At 36.9% G+C, this 19,605-nt stretch overlaps 1 protein-coding gene across 1 annotated transcript in view; it reads right to left on the reverse strand.

Annotated features, from left to right (window-relative positions):
* Nucleotides 1-19,605, reverse strand: part of LOC122812080 (gamma-aminobutyric acid type B receptor subunit 1-like) — a 4,315,174-nt gene that overhangs the window by 978,186 nt on the left and 3,317,383 nt on the right. The window contains exon 15 of the mRNA XM_044084348.1: nt 8,171-8,234. Coding sequence (XP_043940283.1) covers nt 8,171-8,234 — 64 coding nt within the window. The remainder of the gene's footprint in view (nt 1-8,170; nt 8,235-19,605) is intronic.

The raw sequence follows: 19,605 nt of genomic DNA on the forward strand, positions 1-19,605 counted from the left end.
AATGGTGTCATATTCATTCATTTCCAGTTCCAGATGTTCACTACTCACTAAAATGTCTTTATTCCAGCTGGATGATTCTTCTTTCAATTATAATGTGATTAAACCTTCATTCTTCCACATACCTGCTTTTATAAATTGCAAACAAAAAATGCTAAGAAAAAATAATTATATTCTAGCAACCATGGGTACATGGCTAGTAGTCTAGCAACTACTCTTTAACACCAGCAGAGCTAACAATGTAGCAGGTGACTCCCTATTCTGTAACACCGTTGGTAAGCTATGGAATCTTCTACCCACTGAACTTACTACTCTCTGCTCTCATAAACTTTTCAAAAAGAAGCTCAAGCTTCATCTCAAGAAACACTGGTTATGTTCCTGTATTATCCCTGACTAACTGCTGTTTCTTCTCCCTATAACCACCTGCATCAGCTACCCTTCCCTTCTAAAGCTGCTTACTATGAATCCTGTGACTGCATTCTTCATAATTACTTCTTTATTATCTTCTTTGTTTAACTGCTTTACCATCATATACTTTGTATATATTCTTTTGTAGACTTCTTCATGACCATATTTTAAATGTGTGTTTTTTTCTATTATTCTGTAGACTTTTTTTTTTTATGACCATACTTAAATGTTTTTTATTATATATTGTTTTTATTCTATTTTTGGTCTACCATATGTTGTCTTTTGTATTATTCATATTGTTTTGCACATGGAGCTTTTCTCCCCGGGCCTCTACTGAAAATGGACATATATCCAGCTAGACCAGCCCGGTCAACAAATGTAAAATAAAATAAATAAATAAAATAAATGGGGTGTTTTCAAAGTAGTTTTAGAAACTGTGTCTGAAGTCTTTACTTCTTCACTGACTATGGCATAGTTTGTAAGTCCATTCCCTCCCCAACTTGTGGTCACCACTATTTATACTGCAGGTCTGGACAATGGCCCTGGGGTTATGAGCACACTCTGAAATGACCATGATCCATTAATGGGAAGAGACAGATGTTACTTTCTAGCACTACAGTACCTAGTGTTGGCTACTCAGCAGGTGGTACAACAGTATTTGATATCAGGGAAATGATAAGGCTGTGAGTTCTATCACTATACCAGGTGTTTGAATTAAGGCACCAATACTGACACTGAAATGCAGCATAATAGGAGTGTTACACTCCTGAGCTTTCATATTTTTAGGTGAGGTTCCATCTATCTGAGTTGGCTGCAGCTCAGGGGGATGTTAACGAGTTCAGTGTATGTACCGAAAAGTGAAGAGCTTATGTCTTACTACTAAAGTCACAAGTAACAGCTAAACTAGTTTACCTGCTGTATGAGGAAACCTTTCAGAGGGAACCATCCAAGATCCAAAGATATCACTCAGATCCACCCATACTACAATGCTGTAAAATATATTACAAGTACAGTTAGTTTGTTCTCTTTTAAGGCAGCATGAATCTGAAAAGGGCTATTATATAAAACATAGGAAAACAGGAACTGCCACCAAACCCAGGCAGTGATACATAAAATAACATTAACTGCAGTAGATAGGAATGCTTTCTAGACCAAACTTTACATCTCATAAATCAAGTTAAATGGCCAAAAAATACCTCTCATACATAACAATAACTGGCCAAACCATACCTATCACATCAAGTTAACTGGATCAAGCCAGGGGAAAGCCAGAAACCTCCACAGACCTGAACAGGCCTTTCAACTCTTAAGAAACCACTACATTATGGAAAAAAAGTATTCCATAGATTCTTGAAGGACTGAACAAATTGGGAAGGTACAACTACTCTCCAGCCTACATTTAAATTAACATTACTCTTCACAAAACATTTGCCATTAGACAAAAGAGAAAGACAATCTGCTGCAAATAGGACATATATGACATTCTGCCATCTAATAACAGTGCTTTAAAGTTGTAAGGTGATCTAGGAATACTTTCCAGAACATTGTTTGCACAAGATACCTTATGTAATCATTTAGGCTGCTGAAGACTTGTCCTAACTTTTTGTAAAATAACCCCCTCCATCATCACCACCAAGATGGACATTTATACTACAGAACTTCACCTTCCCAGGTGCATCTCTGGAAGGCCACTATAGTGAGCAAAATATGGAGAAATAAATTAATACAAACATTGACCTCCAGCTGCAGCCCTTCAAACAGTCTTATGCACTGTGGCTAAACATTTTTCCATAAAAGCCCTTGAAAAAATAGCACTGACAATGTAGCATCTTACTGGAGAGGCAACACATAAACCTTCCCTATCACCAAAAAAGTAGTAACAAGTAATGTTATCCCATGAATAATTTATTGCTATACGCCCTACACTGACTACCCAGTTGTCAAGCTTCTCCTTCTTCCAATTATATATGGCAAGACCTTCAAATGGCTATAGCATGGCTCTGAATATTGAGTCTAAGGCTTTAACACCTTAATAGGGGAACCATCACAGCTGAAGCCCAAAATCTGCAGGCTATTATCCTGAAACAGAATACCCTAGGATTTTGGGGTATTTAATGAAGGACACTACACTCTGTAGAACAACCTATGGATGCCCAAGAGTACTTCCATTAAACCTTGATGTCCACTAAATCATCTATTAAAACCAAGACATTGTCATAACTCCACTATCAAAACAGAATGAGCCATTATGTTTTTTTGGGCCCTCGTTCTGTCATATTACTGGCACCTTCATGCCTGATTTCTACATTGGGTATATGAGCCATTCTCTCTCCTACCTAGACTTACTCTGGTATTGCTGGGGTTGGCTGTGGATCAAAAGGGTGTTCTGGGAGCTTGGCCATTTCTGCATCTGTCTGTTTTTTTTTTCTTTCTTGTATGGTCTGCCTACACCCTTTCGCATGATGTTATCTTTATTGTCTGAGGGGTGGGTGTGTAATGGGGGCATTTTGGCATATCAACCACTTTTGTGGCAGCTCACCATTGCTTCCTCTTTGGACCATACCTACTCCTTGCTATCTTCCCAGCCTCCACTACGGATCATCTCAGAAGATGTCAATGTCACCACTTCCCCAGGATAATTACACCCATCCTTCCATACTTCTCCATCAGTTGCTCGAGCCACTAAATGTATCTAGGTCACCTAGGTCATAGTCAAGGCATTATCTTGCTATACTACTGGAGCGGCCAATTAGCCATTATGTTAAGCAGCCACAATATAATGTCAACATACAAGACAATCAAGAAGTGACTGACTGCACAGCCTTGATTCAGACACTGTCTGACAGTATATGTAAAAAGTCTATCTATTAATCAAAATGCAGCTCTATAAATACCTCTGAGGTACTGAGAAATGATTTAACTACAACAAGAAAGACTTAAAACAAAAAAACAGCTAAAATTAACATTTGGTAATAGAGTTAAATGCATTTCTAACATATAGAGGGGACTCTGCAGCTTCACAATGCTCCAAGTACTCAAAACAAACTTCTGGAAATGCTGATAAAAAGTATCATGTGCCCATTGCTTGCCACAGAATTCCAGTAATTCCTGGCATTGTTTTAACATAATTTAACCAGCAATTTTTAGTCACTCTTCAGAAATGGCAGGTTATTTTATTTATCCAGGAGTCCATGCCACTACCACCCTTTCTGTGTATAAAACCCAACAATTTTTCTAATTGGTATTGTGCCATCTTCCCCTACAGTCAAGCCTAATTCAAAATAGCCACTATCTCCCCCACGTCTAGATTGGGAAACTATACTGTAGGGGTTTGCCCTTCAGGGTATGAAATGCTGATTGAAAGAAATGAAGCCAACACTTCACTAAAGTCTAACAATTAATAGGTTGTAAAACCTGCTTTCAATAAGAGGAATCTCCTAACAAAATATTAACTGTGGACAAAATTGTCACAGACCTGAAACATACAGTAGAGCTTGTCTGCAAAGCTTCTGAAGTATATTTACAATTATACCCACATCTCTCTTCTTGCTGAAATCCTTTTGTCTTTAAACAAACAAAGTTTGCTGATTTCTCCCTAGATCCCATACATCAAGAAACAAGACAGTCTAACTGGCTTACCCAGTAGGATATCAGTTAGTTCCTCCTACAAATAGATACTCTCATCACTTCCATCACTTCCTTATCTAACAGGAAATCCCGTTTCTCTAGGTCCCCAGATGCTGTAGCTCAATGGAGGAAGATTCTGCTGAAACATGTTGTCCTCTAGAGTAAACGTCCAGCTCTAAGGATGCTAAAGTGTTAAAAATCTAACACAGATTCAGCCTTTTTGTATAATTTATGCACAGGTCTATATTATAACCTCAAACAATTAAAAGAGCGAACACTTTTTAATCGACCCCTGAAAATTGAAAGCACTAAATCCCGAACACATGGAACAGTGATTTTTTTCCCAGAGAAAAAATCGTTGCTCCGAAAAAAAAAAATAAAGCACAAAATAAACTGTGGGCTTCACCCCCCACCCCCCATACTTAAATATACCAACTCCGAGATCGCACCACAGTAGAGGAAATGGCAAATTCCCGCAAATGGCCCAGTGATCTTTTTTCCCTGGGAAAAAAGTCGCTGTTTCGTGTGTTCAGGATTTGCTTTCGATTTTACGGGGTCGATTAAAGAGCGTTCGATCTCTTAATTGTTTGAGGTTATAATATAGACCATTTATGCACTACAGCCAAGACTATCTAATCCTCAAATCACTTCTACTAACCAGGGCCTTTTAAACTAATTAAGGAGCCTAGCTCTTCTTTAACCAAACTGTGAGCTGAACTGGAAAACAATAGTATCACCACATCACAAACGTAGAAATCAGAAGCACAATGTGTAATCTGTCCATGTGGTAAAGCATTACTATTACAAGTATCCCTTACAGGATTATAAATGAGTGAAGGCTTTGAGCAATGTGGCCACTGGAAGCACCTGTCTACAAACAAAAGTAATTTGGCTGATATTACAGCATATTATAGGTCACAGTTAAACTTTCACAATGTTAATATTTAGTGACTGCAGAATATGATTGTATCTGTCTTCTTATCTAAAGAAAACAGCTTGTTTCTTAAAAGAAAATTTCTGCTCACTGTTTTGGAAATTCATAAACAGCATGCCCTTTATGGATAACTGATAGTAAAGAGAACCTGGTAAAATATTAGGACTTCTGGGCACTTGAAGGGTATTTATGCTTGCAAGTGTATGCATTTGTGCTGTGATCACCATGGTATTTCCCCTAACCCAAAAGTAAAGCTCTGCTCAGTGCTAGAATAAGGAAAAAGGTATAAAGATATTGGGTTTGACGGCCTGCTGTTTAGAGCACAATGTGTCCCAGCTGTCCACCTGTATACCAAAAGAATACAGTAAAAACATTGTAAAATGATATGTTTAGTCTCCCCGCACTTATACCACCATTCAGGAAGCCCCACACAAAGCTGAATACCTCTGTGCTGTCCCTAAAAAGAAAAATATTAGGAAAGTACTATCATTCTCCACATCTCTTTCTGGCTGTATATATATCTATCTTTCTATCTATCTGTGTATCAATCTATTCATCTGTCTATCTGGTAATTACCTAAACCTGTACCAGTAAAATTCTGCAGAAGGATTTGGTAAGGAAATTGCATCATTCAAGTTAATAACTCTGTCAAATAATCAAACAGCCAACCGATCAATCAGTATGTCTAATAAGCACATGACGCATTATTGTGAAGAACTTATTAATGGTGGGCCTGCACATTGCTCAAGTAGGGAAGTATATCATATTCTTAACTAGGGAAGTATGTCATATTCTTAACTAGGGAAGTATGTCATATTCTTAACTAGGGAAGTATGTCATATTCTTAACACAGATTAAGTTGCACAAAAATGACATGTAACACTCTGTATGTCCTCCTGGACCAGTGGTAAGGCACAGACCTCTGAGCAATAGGGATGTGAGTTTAAACTGTTGAGCACAAATTCTTTTTTCTAGGGGGGGGGGGGTTGGCATGATAGTAAAGGTCTTCACTTCACAGACACAAGATACATGGGTTGATTCTAACCTCAGAATATTGGCTAGGATTAAAGTGGCCCTTCAGGGCAATTAACCTAGTACTCACCTATGAATAATGCAGAACAATATACTTATTTATTTGCCTACAATTTAAGTGGGTGCAGTAATGGTCTACATGGAACACTTATAGGCTCAGAAGATTCTATAGTAGGGGTTAACAGTACAATGGTAAAAATGGTAGTGTAATTTCAACTTCAAACAAGGCAAATGACTTTTATATAAATGAAAAAGTAATATTTATAAATGGAAAATAAGTCTAGTGTAGCATAAAAAAGATGTTCGTTTACAAAGAAGCAGGAACCATTTCAGAAATACAAAGTGGGATGCATTGTGGAAGTCAGATAATCAAATATAGCAGGCCACATATACAAAAGTATTGTATGTAAAATTTATATAAAAAATAAATAGGTAAGAACAAAAAAGTATATTCTGGAAGAAAGATTCCGTGAAACACTACAGAGATGAACAAGAGAAACTCAAATTTTATTAGGAGAATGGCAGCAGGCAAAGACCTGAGCTCTTCTAACTATCCAATAATTAAGAGATAAGCTTCAAGATGCACTACAAACAATAACTAAGACAAAATTAACACAGTGGCATACAATGTGTAGTATTAAAAATATTTTTATTAAGCAGTGCCACAGTAAGAGTAGACATACCAGGTTTTCTTTCCACTAGTTTTATTAAACCTAAGACTGCACTGTTGAGTAACAGTAGCACAGTAAAAGAAATTATAACCATATCCCAAACAAGGAATATATGAAACTATTTCAGTGTAAACACGGATAAAGAAATGAAAACGTGCACGGTGTGGGCTTGATGATGTTGAAACGGTGATGAAGCTTACGCAATATTTTTACTTGAAGAGTAAGAATGCATTTTGTCCTGCAGCATACGTTATAGTCAAGAGATTATGAAACTGATGTTTTATGCAGTCTGATCTAGTGTACAATATGGGACACATAGACGGTGCTTCTCCAGGCAGAATGGATAATGAGCTTAATATGGCACTGTCTGACACATATACACCGAGATAAAACACTGACACTTTTTGGTATCAAGTAAACAGTCAATGATTTTTGTGTTTTTATAGTTATATGCATATATTTATGCTCTTCAGCAATTCAGAAAAAAAAAAAACAATGCATACACTTTATAGCAGCAGCAGCAATGGACCTTTTAGCTTTGTTGTTTAATTTCCAAGTAAGAAATGGGTTTATTAACAGTGCATAAAGACAGCATAATAGTGATTGCAGAAGTGTAGTTTTATCTTTCATTTCTTATATTATGTGAACTAATTGTTAATCCTTTAAAATGAAGCATGCAAATATTTCATCATATTCTTGATGAGTTAGACAAAAGTAGGTTTGAATAATGCCAAAAAATTATCTTGAAATATAACGTAGTAATGTGTGCATTGTACAAATAAGCTGCGATAGATACACACATGGTATACATAAATAAATTAGATAAGTGTAAAAATGAAGTCCAATCAAATAAAGGAAGCGAAATACAGTGGCTATGAGACTGCATTACTATAAGTTTATCAATGAATTACAGAAGCGATAAGCATTAGGTGAGAATTTATATGTATAATACTTTATTTGTTCTACTGTCTTTCATAGTAATTTAAAGTGCTCACTTTAGGAATCAAAATGTGATTTTTTTTTAAATGTTTATTGCCTACGAGTGGCCCCTTAAAGGTATAATTCCTCCCCTTAGCTAACAAAAGTAGGAAGCATAATGGAGATAAATAATTTACAGAAAGCTGCCACAAAACGAAAATGAAAAGGAATATATTTTATTTCTAATTGCCATCACTCATTTATATTAAGATTCATCTGGAATTAAATAAATATGTGATTAATATTGTCTCATGAATTATCTACCATAATTAGAAACTGTAATATAATTTTAGACTGATTACATCTGTTATAACTGAAATGATTCATATGAAACTGTTTAATGTTGCAAATTGTTTATGGAAATGTTTTAACCAAATTTTATGTGGTATATTTCCTTTTGTTTTCCCTAAAGGGGTCTCAGTGAAAATAAATGTTTATGGTTCAGTTGTTCTCAGCCAGTAAAACAAATTAAAATGAAGCACAATGCCTTGGCACATATTGCTCTATTTTTAGAGCAGCTTACCTTGTAACTGTTCAATCATAGTCCAGGCCATTCGGGAACCTGTGGCATCAAAGACGACGTGCCCCTGTGCAGGAGAAACACAACACAATCAATGACTCAGTACATTCTTTATAAGCCCAGACTTTGTTATACTTTTGGGAGAGATCAGTGGGTCCCTAAAGAGACAAATTCAAAATATCACCACTCATTAAGAGTATATCGCTACTTCCTAAAGTGACAGCATCAGGACATTACTAGCACTCTGTAGTGCAGTGTTAGATCTCTGAGGAATCGCTTCTGAACATTACTTCAGGTCTGGTGTCTGCTGTTAGCTCTATAACAGATAGCATTAAGAACATGCTAACACTTGCAGATTGTCCTACTGCTACATCTCCAAGGCTTACTTTCTGTGCATTGCACAACTTTAATGCTTAAACTCCTAAGGTAAGAGGTGGCTTTCATGTTCACTTTTGTTTAACACATTAACAGTGCTATTTCACAGTAACTCTTGTAAGATATATTACTTTCATTTTAGCACAATGTTAAAATGTTTATATTCACTGAAACAGTGCAGCTGTAAGTATGAATGCAGCAGACTGCATAATAAATGCTTAACACACTATGCAAAATTAAAATAAGAAAAACAAATAACACCAATTGAGGTTTGTAATAAACCAAGGAGACAAAAGATCAGATAGACAAGAAGAAGCAGAGATTCTTGATGACAAATTATATGATGAAAGACTACTAAAATACTTCATCTTTGCACAGGTAATCATGTCCTAACCAACCAACAAGGATGATAAGTAAATGTGCAGTTTTCAAATCAAAAATGCATGGTAGAGGGCCCAACTCTGTGGTACATAGAGATGACCCCTGACTATTTCACAGATGACTCAACTTCAGGTTCAACCTGGTCACTGGAGCAGATAGGCCAGGTAAAATGACAGAGAATGGCTTATGATGGCTCATCTATCATGGGAGAAGGAGTGAGGGTTCTTGGTTGGTCAGTTGTTTCCATGCAAGTACAGGCTTGCGTACACCAAAGGGGTACATGCCTATCCCAAGCCAGTGATGAAAGGTGTCAAGGGGAGTGGGTATATGGTTGCACACACACACACACACACACACACACACACACACACACACACACACACACACACACACACACACACACACAGACACGTGCACACACCAAGGGCAAGCCATAAGAGGCCCCTATAGTGACACAGGCACCAGCATAGGACAGCAAGGGTGCAATTATGGCTTAATAGGAAAATGATCTGATGATGGTACCTTGAAGTTTCTGGCCATGAGAACATACTTGAAAGGCACCATAGGGGCTACATGGGTAGGGCAAAGCCAGAATATCCCTGGCCGGAAGAATGGTAGGTTGCAATCAGGATAGCACAAAATATCATCATGGCTGCTTGGGTTACAGCCACTCTTGACAGCTGATATAGTATTTCCCCAGCACTATTTTATTAAGCTTATTTATGCAGAGACAGAAAACACTGCCAGATTTAGTATGTGTAAACCTGCTTTCCCCCTTCCATTATACATCGATTTTTACAAGTTTAAGTTTATATTGTTATAAAAAAGAAAAGACTAACTGTAACACACGCAATACCAAGTCTTCTAACAGATGGAAAACACTTGTCCTGTAATTACATTGCCTTAATATCCCCATGGTCAAAACCATCATTTTTTCTGAAGTATTAGTCTAAATATCATGCTACTACTTGTAGTTTCCCTTGCTTTTTCTATTTTTGCAACCAAAACCTTTGAAACATTTCTTTCTACCAAACTTTAAAGTTAGAATTTTAGTTTAAGTTTTCACTCTATCCACTTAACTCCTGCTTTACTCTGTTCAGCTGAAATTTAATTCATATTTTTATTGTACCTCTATTAGTGTCTGTTCCATCCATATTGCAGTCTTTATTATTAGAATTAGAACATCTGCATAAACAGGCACACTTAGTCCTTTTATTATTCTCTACTGACTTATTTTATGTTTTCTTTTACCTGTACCATAATCATATTCATTATTAATGTGTATAAAGTCCAACATACTGGATATCCATATTGGGCATCCTTGTTTTAGTCCATCACAAATGTTTATTCATGCTCACCTCACCCCCAAATAGCCATTAGAGGACATTAATAAGTATTCTCATAAACATTTCTGAAATGATTTATTCTTTACCCAGACCATATATATTTAGTATTTTTCTACAAATCTGTACATGCTTTAAGGTCAAAGACTTATGAATGTCACGTATAGTAACTTTTGTCTCAGCACCCCTTTTAACTACTAAATCTACAACTTCTCTAATCATAATCATCCCACAGAGTTCATCCTCAGTTAATACCTTTTCTGTTTTCACGATACGTATTCAACATTATTTTCATTAATACCTTGCAACAACTTTGTTACAGCACTATTAGCCACAAGTCTGTAGCTTATTTTCCTCACCTTTTTTCCCGAATATGTACTTTACCATTGTAACAGTTATGTCTCCATACTTTAACCTTTCTTGATTCCATTCATTTAAAAACTTTGCAAAACCATTTTGTGCACCCATTTAACATTTGGAATACTCATACCACACCCCTCAAATCCTATTGCTGAATCTGCATTTAATCTTCTTACACCCTCATCAAACTCTGAGTTTGATACTTTTGTAAACACGTTTTCTTTCTTCTTCCTGTAATACTTTACATTTCTAAAGCTCCAACTCTCAAACCACTGCTTTCTCCTTATCATACATATTAATTATATACTCTCTAGCTTCACAAATACTCGACTTCAAAATTCTTTACTGGTTTCATTCACAAGCTGAAACATTACTGACACTTCTCAATGCAGTATTTTGTTTAAAATCGCTTTTATTCCTTCATTCCTGTCCTTTACTATAAATTCTCTCCACAAGAAGAATTGCCTTTATCCATATTTGCTGCATTTAAATCATTTGAGAATATATTTCATTCTTTTATCACAGCACATTCTATCATCTACACCCATTTTGACACCAATATTTTTTTACCTCAAACATAATTCTGTTTACATTCAAACAACTTAATACCTGGTTATCCAATACTGATTTTCTCTTTTTTTTTCTTTACAATATTTAATCTCTACTTTTTCTTGTGAATGTTAACACTTTTTGCTATTGAAACATTATATTCTTCACTTCTCTGGTTTTTATTTACATGCATTTTATCCTCATCTATTTAAGCAATAACCCATGCCTGGGTGTGGGTAATGCTGGATTTACCCATGGCTGGTATGGTTTAGTCACGAGGGTGAAGCCCAAGTCACCAAACAAAGACAACCATGGGTAAATCCAGCATTACCCACACCCAGAAGTGGGTTATTGCTATTATACAATGATATTATTTAAGAAAAAAATACATATTTTCTTAAATAATGGCATTGTATAATGCCTCCATGCTGCCCTTCCGCAGCTGTCCGGTATCCTGGGTCAGTTCTGATGTACTGCACATGCGTATGCTTATGCAGTACATCACAGCTGTGTGTAGAGGAAGCAATGGAGAAAGGAAGATCTCTGTTCCCTTTTTTAAATCTGTCTCGCTATATTAAATGAGTTTAACACAGCAAGACAGCTTTAGAAAAAGCAACGGAGAAAGGAAGATCTCTGTTCCCTTTTTTAAATCTGTCTCGCTATATTAAATGAGTTTAACACAGCAAGACAGCTTTAGAAAAAGCAACGGAGAAAGGAAGATCTCTGTTGCTTTTTTTTAAGATATCTCACTATGTTAAACTCGTTTAACATAGTGAGATTACAGCAACGGAGCTCTTCCATTTTCCTTTGCTGTCTAACACAAAAAAAGTAAAGACTTATACTAATGGAAAAAGTCCGGGTGACTGGACATTTTTCCATTAGTATAAGTTGGATTTACAGCAGGCATGCTGACCAATCAGCGCGCACGTTTTGGAATATTAATGGGGAGGTCATTGTATAATAGTATTTAAAACACATTTTGCCTATAAATTTGTTTTACCATTCTCTCTTCCCACTCCTTAACTTGACCTCTTTCTCTCAGTATGCTTACCATTAACATTGTGCGATCACTTATTTCTTGTGCTTCTTCAATTTCTGTCAATACCTTAACAGGGGTGAGATAAAGGGGGAGCTAATGCAAGTGGAAGCTGTTGGGTGGTTGTGATCAGCACCTCAGAAGAGTTGCCAATCTGGCACAAGTGCGGTACTGGCATCCATTTAAGAAGCTGTAACTGATACCATGGCTACTTAGATTAATGCTTTCTCTAATTTTTCTAACTGTAGCAAGCAGCTAGTATAAGTTCTTTGTTACAGCTAGCAACCTCAGATGACCCTTTTTTGGTTCACAACAAAGGAAGACTTTTTTATTTTGCTGCTCAAATTTGGTCAGAAAGGGTATGCTACTCTGATGACTTGCTAGGGTATCACCTGACCTAGCTAGAGCTCTGATTTCTGTATAACTATCAATATCATTATTACAAACATTTTCTTCTGTTTCACAGTTTCCCTCTTTTTCTTCCTCATAGTCAAATGAAAAGTGTTTGTTAAGATCACATTTGCTACACACAGGTGTGCATTTTTTGTTTCAAATGTCTCCCTTTCCTCCACATTTTATGAATCATTTTTATCGAACACTTGAAACAAATGTCTGAAACTTCCATAAAAGTAACAATGTCACTCTGCATGAAAAAATATTTTCAACATCTTCTAACTGCACAAGTTGATGGCCTTTATCATGTATATTCAAATATATCCTTTGCCTTTCTTCTTTAGTTTATAATGTCCACCATTTTCATCACCTTCTGCTTTAAGCATATTTGTTATGTCCTCATTTAGATCATTGACTCTAAACTTCAAGAAATCTATTTCTATTTTGGCACAAACACATTCAGCACACTTTACTTATTTCATGGTTTCAGATGTTGCTTATTGCTAAACACAATCATAAAATTCAGTGACAGTTTTGGAGATATAAACATAATATCCATACCCCAGATGTATTCCAGACAATCTGTCCAACTGAAATACCCAACAGCTCAATCACATTGTCTCATACAGTCTATTAAATGCTATATTATTTTTTACAGAAGATCTCACAGAACTGTGGTTTTATTCAGAGTAGCAGCACCCTTTGTCTGTTCTTGTCTCTGGACCATCTACAGCCATCCCACAAGAGTAAGCTTCACCCGTCTGCATTTTTTTTCTCTGATGTTGATGTCATTAATTTGTCTTCAGGAAAAACTTTTGTTCCTCTGTTCACCTTATGTAAACAACTCCTCTGTCACAGGATTAATTAATGCTGTTGTATCATCTGCATAATACTGTGATTTTTATTGCTTATCGTTCTTTAAATCGCTCCACTATTTGCAAGTACCACTTTGTATACAAGATTGTTTCAGCATCTCTCATGCTAACACATCAAGTAATCAATGTTGAGAAAATGTGGTTATCAGCATGCCATTTATTTCAACTCTCTGAGTAACACCATCATCATCATCATAATCCCCAGGCAAAATGTTGTCTTCATTTTTGGATGATTTGCTTTATAGTCTTCTAAATGAAAATATCACTTCAGTGACTCCTGCCAAAAAAGGAGGGTGAATTCCCTGGCTCCCAAGACAAATTTTCCATAGGTAGCAGGAATACCACCTCAGATCACCTTTGAAAAGAACCCATAGATATAATAAGACTAGCCCAGTCAACAAAACAAGAATAAAATAAATAAATTGCACCCACCTTGCTCTCAGTTCATTGCTGTCCAAAGCTCTGTTACCAAAAATACCTGAAAAGTGGCAAAGATCATTTTAGACACACACACACACACACACACACACACACACACACACACACACACACACACACACACACACACACACAGACAAAATGTTACCCAGGGGGTAATAATACATTGTCTAGGGACAGTACTCCATTTCCTATCTCTATAGTAACTTGCTGCCATCAACTAGACCAATCTAGCAAAACAAGTGTACAATTATTGTTCATATCTAAGGAGAGCAAATAATCATATACCTATCTGGTAGCTATGGATGAAGCCAGTATTTGCGAATGCACAAGATTCAGTAGTTAACCTTGTATATTAATAATTAAAATATTAGACACGTGTTTTAAAACTGAAAAGGTAAATAAAATTAAATGATGCATTTAATAAGATTAAATGTTCAACAAACATGTTAGTTATTTCCAATGACACATAGGGATAAAGCTCTGAGCATAACCTAAATAACTTAGGCTTGATTCCTGGCTACAGCATCTGTTGTAGCTGGCATCAGGAAAATAACTGGGTCATGGATGAAAAAGGTCCAAAGGTCAGTCCACCTACTCATTTACCAAAATAATAAAACCATGTATTTGCCCATCCTGTGGAGGAACCATCCAGTGGCACAATCCTTTGTAGGAAGTACTGGTGATATAAAGGACAGTCCTTAGGAGACCATCTGAATGCTAAATTGTATGGTGGTAGCTCTCATTGCAGGTGCAAAGAAATAATCAATCCTCAAGGCCCTATCTCTGTATTCTGTCTCCTACAGGCTTTTGAGGGGAGATCTATGCCAGGCATACAGGGCATTGTCAGACCCCATGATGATGGACCTCCTGCATATCCACAAAACAAACAGCACCAGAATTACCAATTCTAAAGACTTAAACCTTGCCTGTGACATAAATAGGACCTGCTGGAGAGATAGATATGTATCCCATAGACTACCCCATCTATGGAACAGGCTCCCCATCCATGTGAAGCAGAGTTCCTCCCTAACCCAATTCAGGTGAAACTTGGGCAACTGGATGGGAAACCAGAAATTCATCTCTGGTTTGGCACCTATGTCTCTAATGGACAGAGGTAACCTGTATATGGTTCATCTTCCAGGACCATGCTTACACTTATCAAGGGTATCAGAACTTGTCAGAGATTTGGGACGTATGGTTAGGCTTAGAAATGCCCTTGTGGTTGTTAGCCTAGTAAACACCTATGTACCTATACCACAAAAGGCATAGGCTTCCTCTAGCAGTCATTTAAGTCATATGTCCATTGCCCATGGGAGTTGTTGTGTTCTATACAAATACTCCATCATTGTCAGAATGACAGGGCACAAAAGTCCCTCATAGCTGCTTGAATGATAGTGTTTCTAGATCACTGTAGTTCCAATGACAGGGGTAAGAAGTATGGAGTAACAAATGGGCTAATGTCTAACTGTCAGAGGTTTGATGGTTAGCAGACATAGGGCCAAACAGCATATAAAAATTGAGAAAAAATATACAGCAAACAAATATGTGTGTTGGGAAATAAGGAACAAAGGTTTTTAGCAGAAACATAGTGTTCAGAAAAACACTACATATAGCTGCTTTGGTCCTACTACTAATCAATAACTATAGATATACTGCATTATATCTATCCCTAACACTCAAAGAAGAAACACAGGCAATAAATTCCATATATGAGCTCTCAGTACAAAAATTTGCTCTGCACACACACTGATACTCTAAGACTAACTGCTACTCAACCGTTGAAATGTAAAGTTAAAGAGAGTTCTGGATTCTGCACTTCCTGATTGGTTCTGGATTTAAACGTATCTTTCCTGTATGATCAGTCACTTAGCTATGGAGAAAGTAGTTGTCCATTTATGGCAGTAGCCTTTAAAAGGAGGTGGCAAGAGTAGCAAGAGAAGAAAAAAAATATGTGTGTGTTTGATATCAGTTTCATTCCAGTGGGTTTAGTATAGTTCTGCAAAAATAATTGTATAACCTGTACAGTTTTATATTTGGCACGGTATTTCATTTTTTCAATAAAAAATAATTGATAAACTTGCTTTGGCTTAGTATAGCTTCCCATGGCATGTGTATGCATGTGCGCACACACACACACACACACACACACACACACACACACACACACACACACACACACACACCCACACACACACACACACACACACACACACAAAACACTAAAACACTATGGCAGTTAAATCAGAAAGTACCTCATATCTAAAGTAGAACACCTCCCAAAATACACTGCATCTGTAAAAAAGTGTAGAAATTACCTAAAACACTTTTCAGTAGACATGTACAATTACTGAATTATTGTAGCCCATTGAAATTAATGACAAACGGTTGTTCAGACCTAAAAGCTGGAAAAAATGAATGAATAAAATATGTATGCAGCTTGAAATATCTCTCTGAAGCAAATACCATGTAGTGCATGATTTAGGAAGCTGGAGCATGACACATGGCTTTGCCACTCATCTTGACACTCATTCTTTAAACCTACATTACAATATATTTATTATATTATACAAATCTCCCTATATTCCATGCATACATACAGTTTTGACAGTAGTTAGTGCTTAGCACCTATGGCAGGAAGCACTTCAACAATTGCCTAATGTTAGCACTCACATTGTCTCTTTATTTATTTATTTATCTTTTGCTCTAGTCTTCCTCTGACCATCAGATATTCTGTTGGTTGGCTGAAAGAGCTTTGGTCCACTCATTCCCAGGGGGAGAAGGTTGAGCACATTAAGAGTGGTGTCATGACATCAAGTGTTGGGCGGACTGGGATTTTCCTGATAAGTCCTATCTCCATCACTGCATTAGTTTATACCATGGGCTGAATGAGAGCATGAAATCAGGCACTATGAAGAGATCACCCAACCACTGTGGGGAAGAATCCTCTATCTGGGGACCCAACCCCATAGCAGCCCAGCATACAAAAATCTCATAATCATTGTTCTCGCTGTGAGTAGCAGAGCAATACCATGCCTTCTCACTGAGTCCCCACTATCATCATTCCTAAAGTGACATGAGAGGGGTAAGCCTCTTCCTTTCACTCCTCCCCATGTTATGTTCCATAGTCCCTGAACCTGTACTCAAACTTGGGTCACTTATGTCATAATCAGGGTTTTAATCCTTTACAACAATGGAGTTAGCGAAGTGTCTCTATCCTTTTCAAGATCCATCTTCCAACATAACATTATACTTCCACTAATATATTGTGTTGCAGATGTCATAATGTATGTTTATTCTTAACTCATTCATTTCATTGTCTGTTCAATGTTAAAGGAACTGAAGGAGAGACTGTGACATCACAGTACCTGTAAAATGTCAGTTTAAGTTGTGGAATATTGCACTTAGGGGAACCACTGAAAACCCTTTTCCCCAATACCCCATTTTTCCAATCTTTCAACATTTAATGCTTATGTAAGTTAGGGTGTATTTTGTAGTTAAAACTCTAAATGCCTCAGTGCTGACTGTGATTTCCTGCTTTTTTGCTTTCTTGTTTTAGAAATTGTATTTTGTCACTGAATAACAAAGCAATGCATTGTGATGAAGCACTTTTATTATACACATGCAATGTTGTTGCACATGAATGGAGGGCAGAAGTACAGCAGAACCAAATCATGGCCAAATGGAGCCCTAGGCAGGGTAATGGATCAGAGACACACCCTCTTCCCCAACCATTGCAGTGTGCCTTTACTTGGCTGTCTCTCCCCAAGTATCATAAACACTCTTCAAACCCGTCAATGTACATGCGATTTTCTTCTTTCTTTTACAATTATCACAAAGATCTGGATTATATTTAGAACATTAGTTTCAAATTTTATATAAAAACACTGACAGACATTTTCTAAACAAATACTCTCATATTGAAAATAGACTTAGCTTGAGACACAGTAAACCTCTTCCATCAAAATGCACATTTAGTAAAAATACATCTAGCAACCCGTTAAACTACAAGAGACATGCTAGGATTCGATTCATACTCAGCATACCTTGAACTAATAATTATTTCCCATGTGAAGGATATTTGATTATAACAGAAAGATATATAACTCATTTTCTAACAGCCTGTGGCAGTCCACTAGTTACAAATCTCCCTTTTTAGGAGCAGCTCCGGACTACTGTCTGATGAATTAACTTGTCAGATTCACATAGAAGACAAACGAAGGCTGAGGAACTCAAACCATGTACTACAGGAAGTCTCTATTCATAGCCTTATTCATTTGCACTAAGTGGTAGGAAAACTGCTGTAGTCCATACACAGTGCATTTCACACCTGTGTGCCTGCACAAAACAAGATACATTAAAAGTGCATTTGCAATTAAAATATTAACATTAAATGTGCACTTTATGATGTCCAATTTATTTGTAGCTAAATAATAAACACATTGTCAACATTATGGAAACAGAGGATCACATCTAAAGAATATTGCTCATTCAATAATGCTCCTGCTTACTGGCATAATTTTCTTCCTTTACATCATAAGTACTCAGGTTCATAACTAGTTACTAAGCCTGCAGTTTAGGGAATCACTGAACAGCCTCGCTCAAATATTCAGATGCCCCAAAGCTATGTCTGGTTAACTGACTTGCTCAAGGACAGGGCATAATGATGTAAAATCAGATTTTCTGCAAAACTGGAGACAGATAAGAACTGACTACTCTAAATTACCTAAAGTTAACAGAACATGTTTTGCATCAAAACGAGTTTCACTAAAATTGTGAAATTCTAATGAATGACATTGACTAACTATAATACTGACTGATGTGGGAATTAAGACTCTTATTTCCAGTACCCAAGATGCAGGGTTTGATTCTTTGTGACTTTAACTAGACACATACACACATGCACATGTGCACACCCATACGCTCTCTCACTCACTCACACACACACACACACACACACACACACACACACACACACACACACACACACACACACACACACACACACACACACACACAGTCTACTTGTTCATCTATTCTCCACCCCTTTATTTCAGCTGAACTAGTGTTAATGCTGCTCAGTCTGATGAAAAAAAATGCAAACGATATCTTACATATGTGCACAAAAGAAATGAATATTTTTCATCTCTATTCAGATCGTTCACTGCAAAAGAAATTCAATCTCTTCCATATAAAGAAATTCAATACTCACTGGCCAATTACTGGAAGGTCTCTTACTTGTGCTGTGTGGAGTCTCACTGAATAAGCATCTGACATTAAAAGAAGACTGGCAATATCATGCACACAGAGCAGGATATCTCATCCTCTTAAGAGCAGGAAGTTGGCTGTAAAAAGTTGACCAGCACTCTTTCTTTCTTTCTTTCTAAATTAATTTGGTGGCCAGGCCGCCACCCCAGCCAGCATCAGGCCCTAGGCAGTTGCCTAGATCACCATGTGCTGGAGCTGTCCCTGAAATAGGGTATCCTGTAAGATATCTGCAACTAAAACAATGAAAAACTGTACATCCTACTATTCAGAAATGTACCATTGTAGTGCTCCAGTGCACCCTGCAGGTAGAATGAAAATTACAGTGGAGTCAGGAGGAGTGCGCAAGATTAATTACTGTGTAAATGATTTGCAAACTAGTTAATGTCAAGATTACATTTTATGATGTAAAATGGTTCCTTT

This window comes from Protopterus annectens, chromosome 9.part0 (genome assembly GCF_019279795.1).
Source record: "Protopterus annectens isolate FY-2018-M chromosome 9.part0, PAN1.0, whole genome shotgun sequence".
Taxonomy (NCBI): domain Eukaryota; kingdom Metazoa; phylum Chordata; order Ceratodontiformes; family Protopteridae; genus Protopterus; species Protopterus annectens.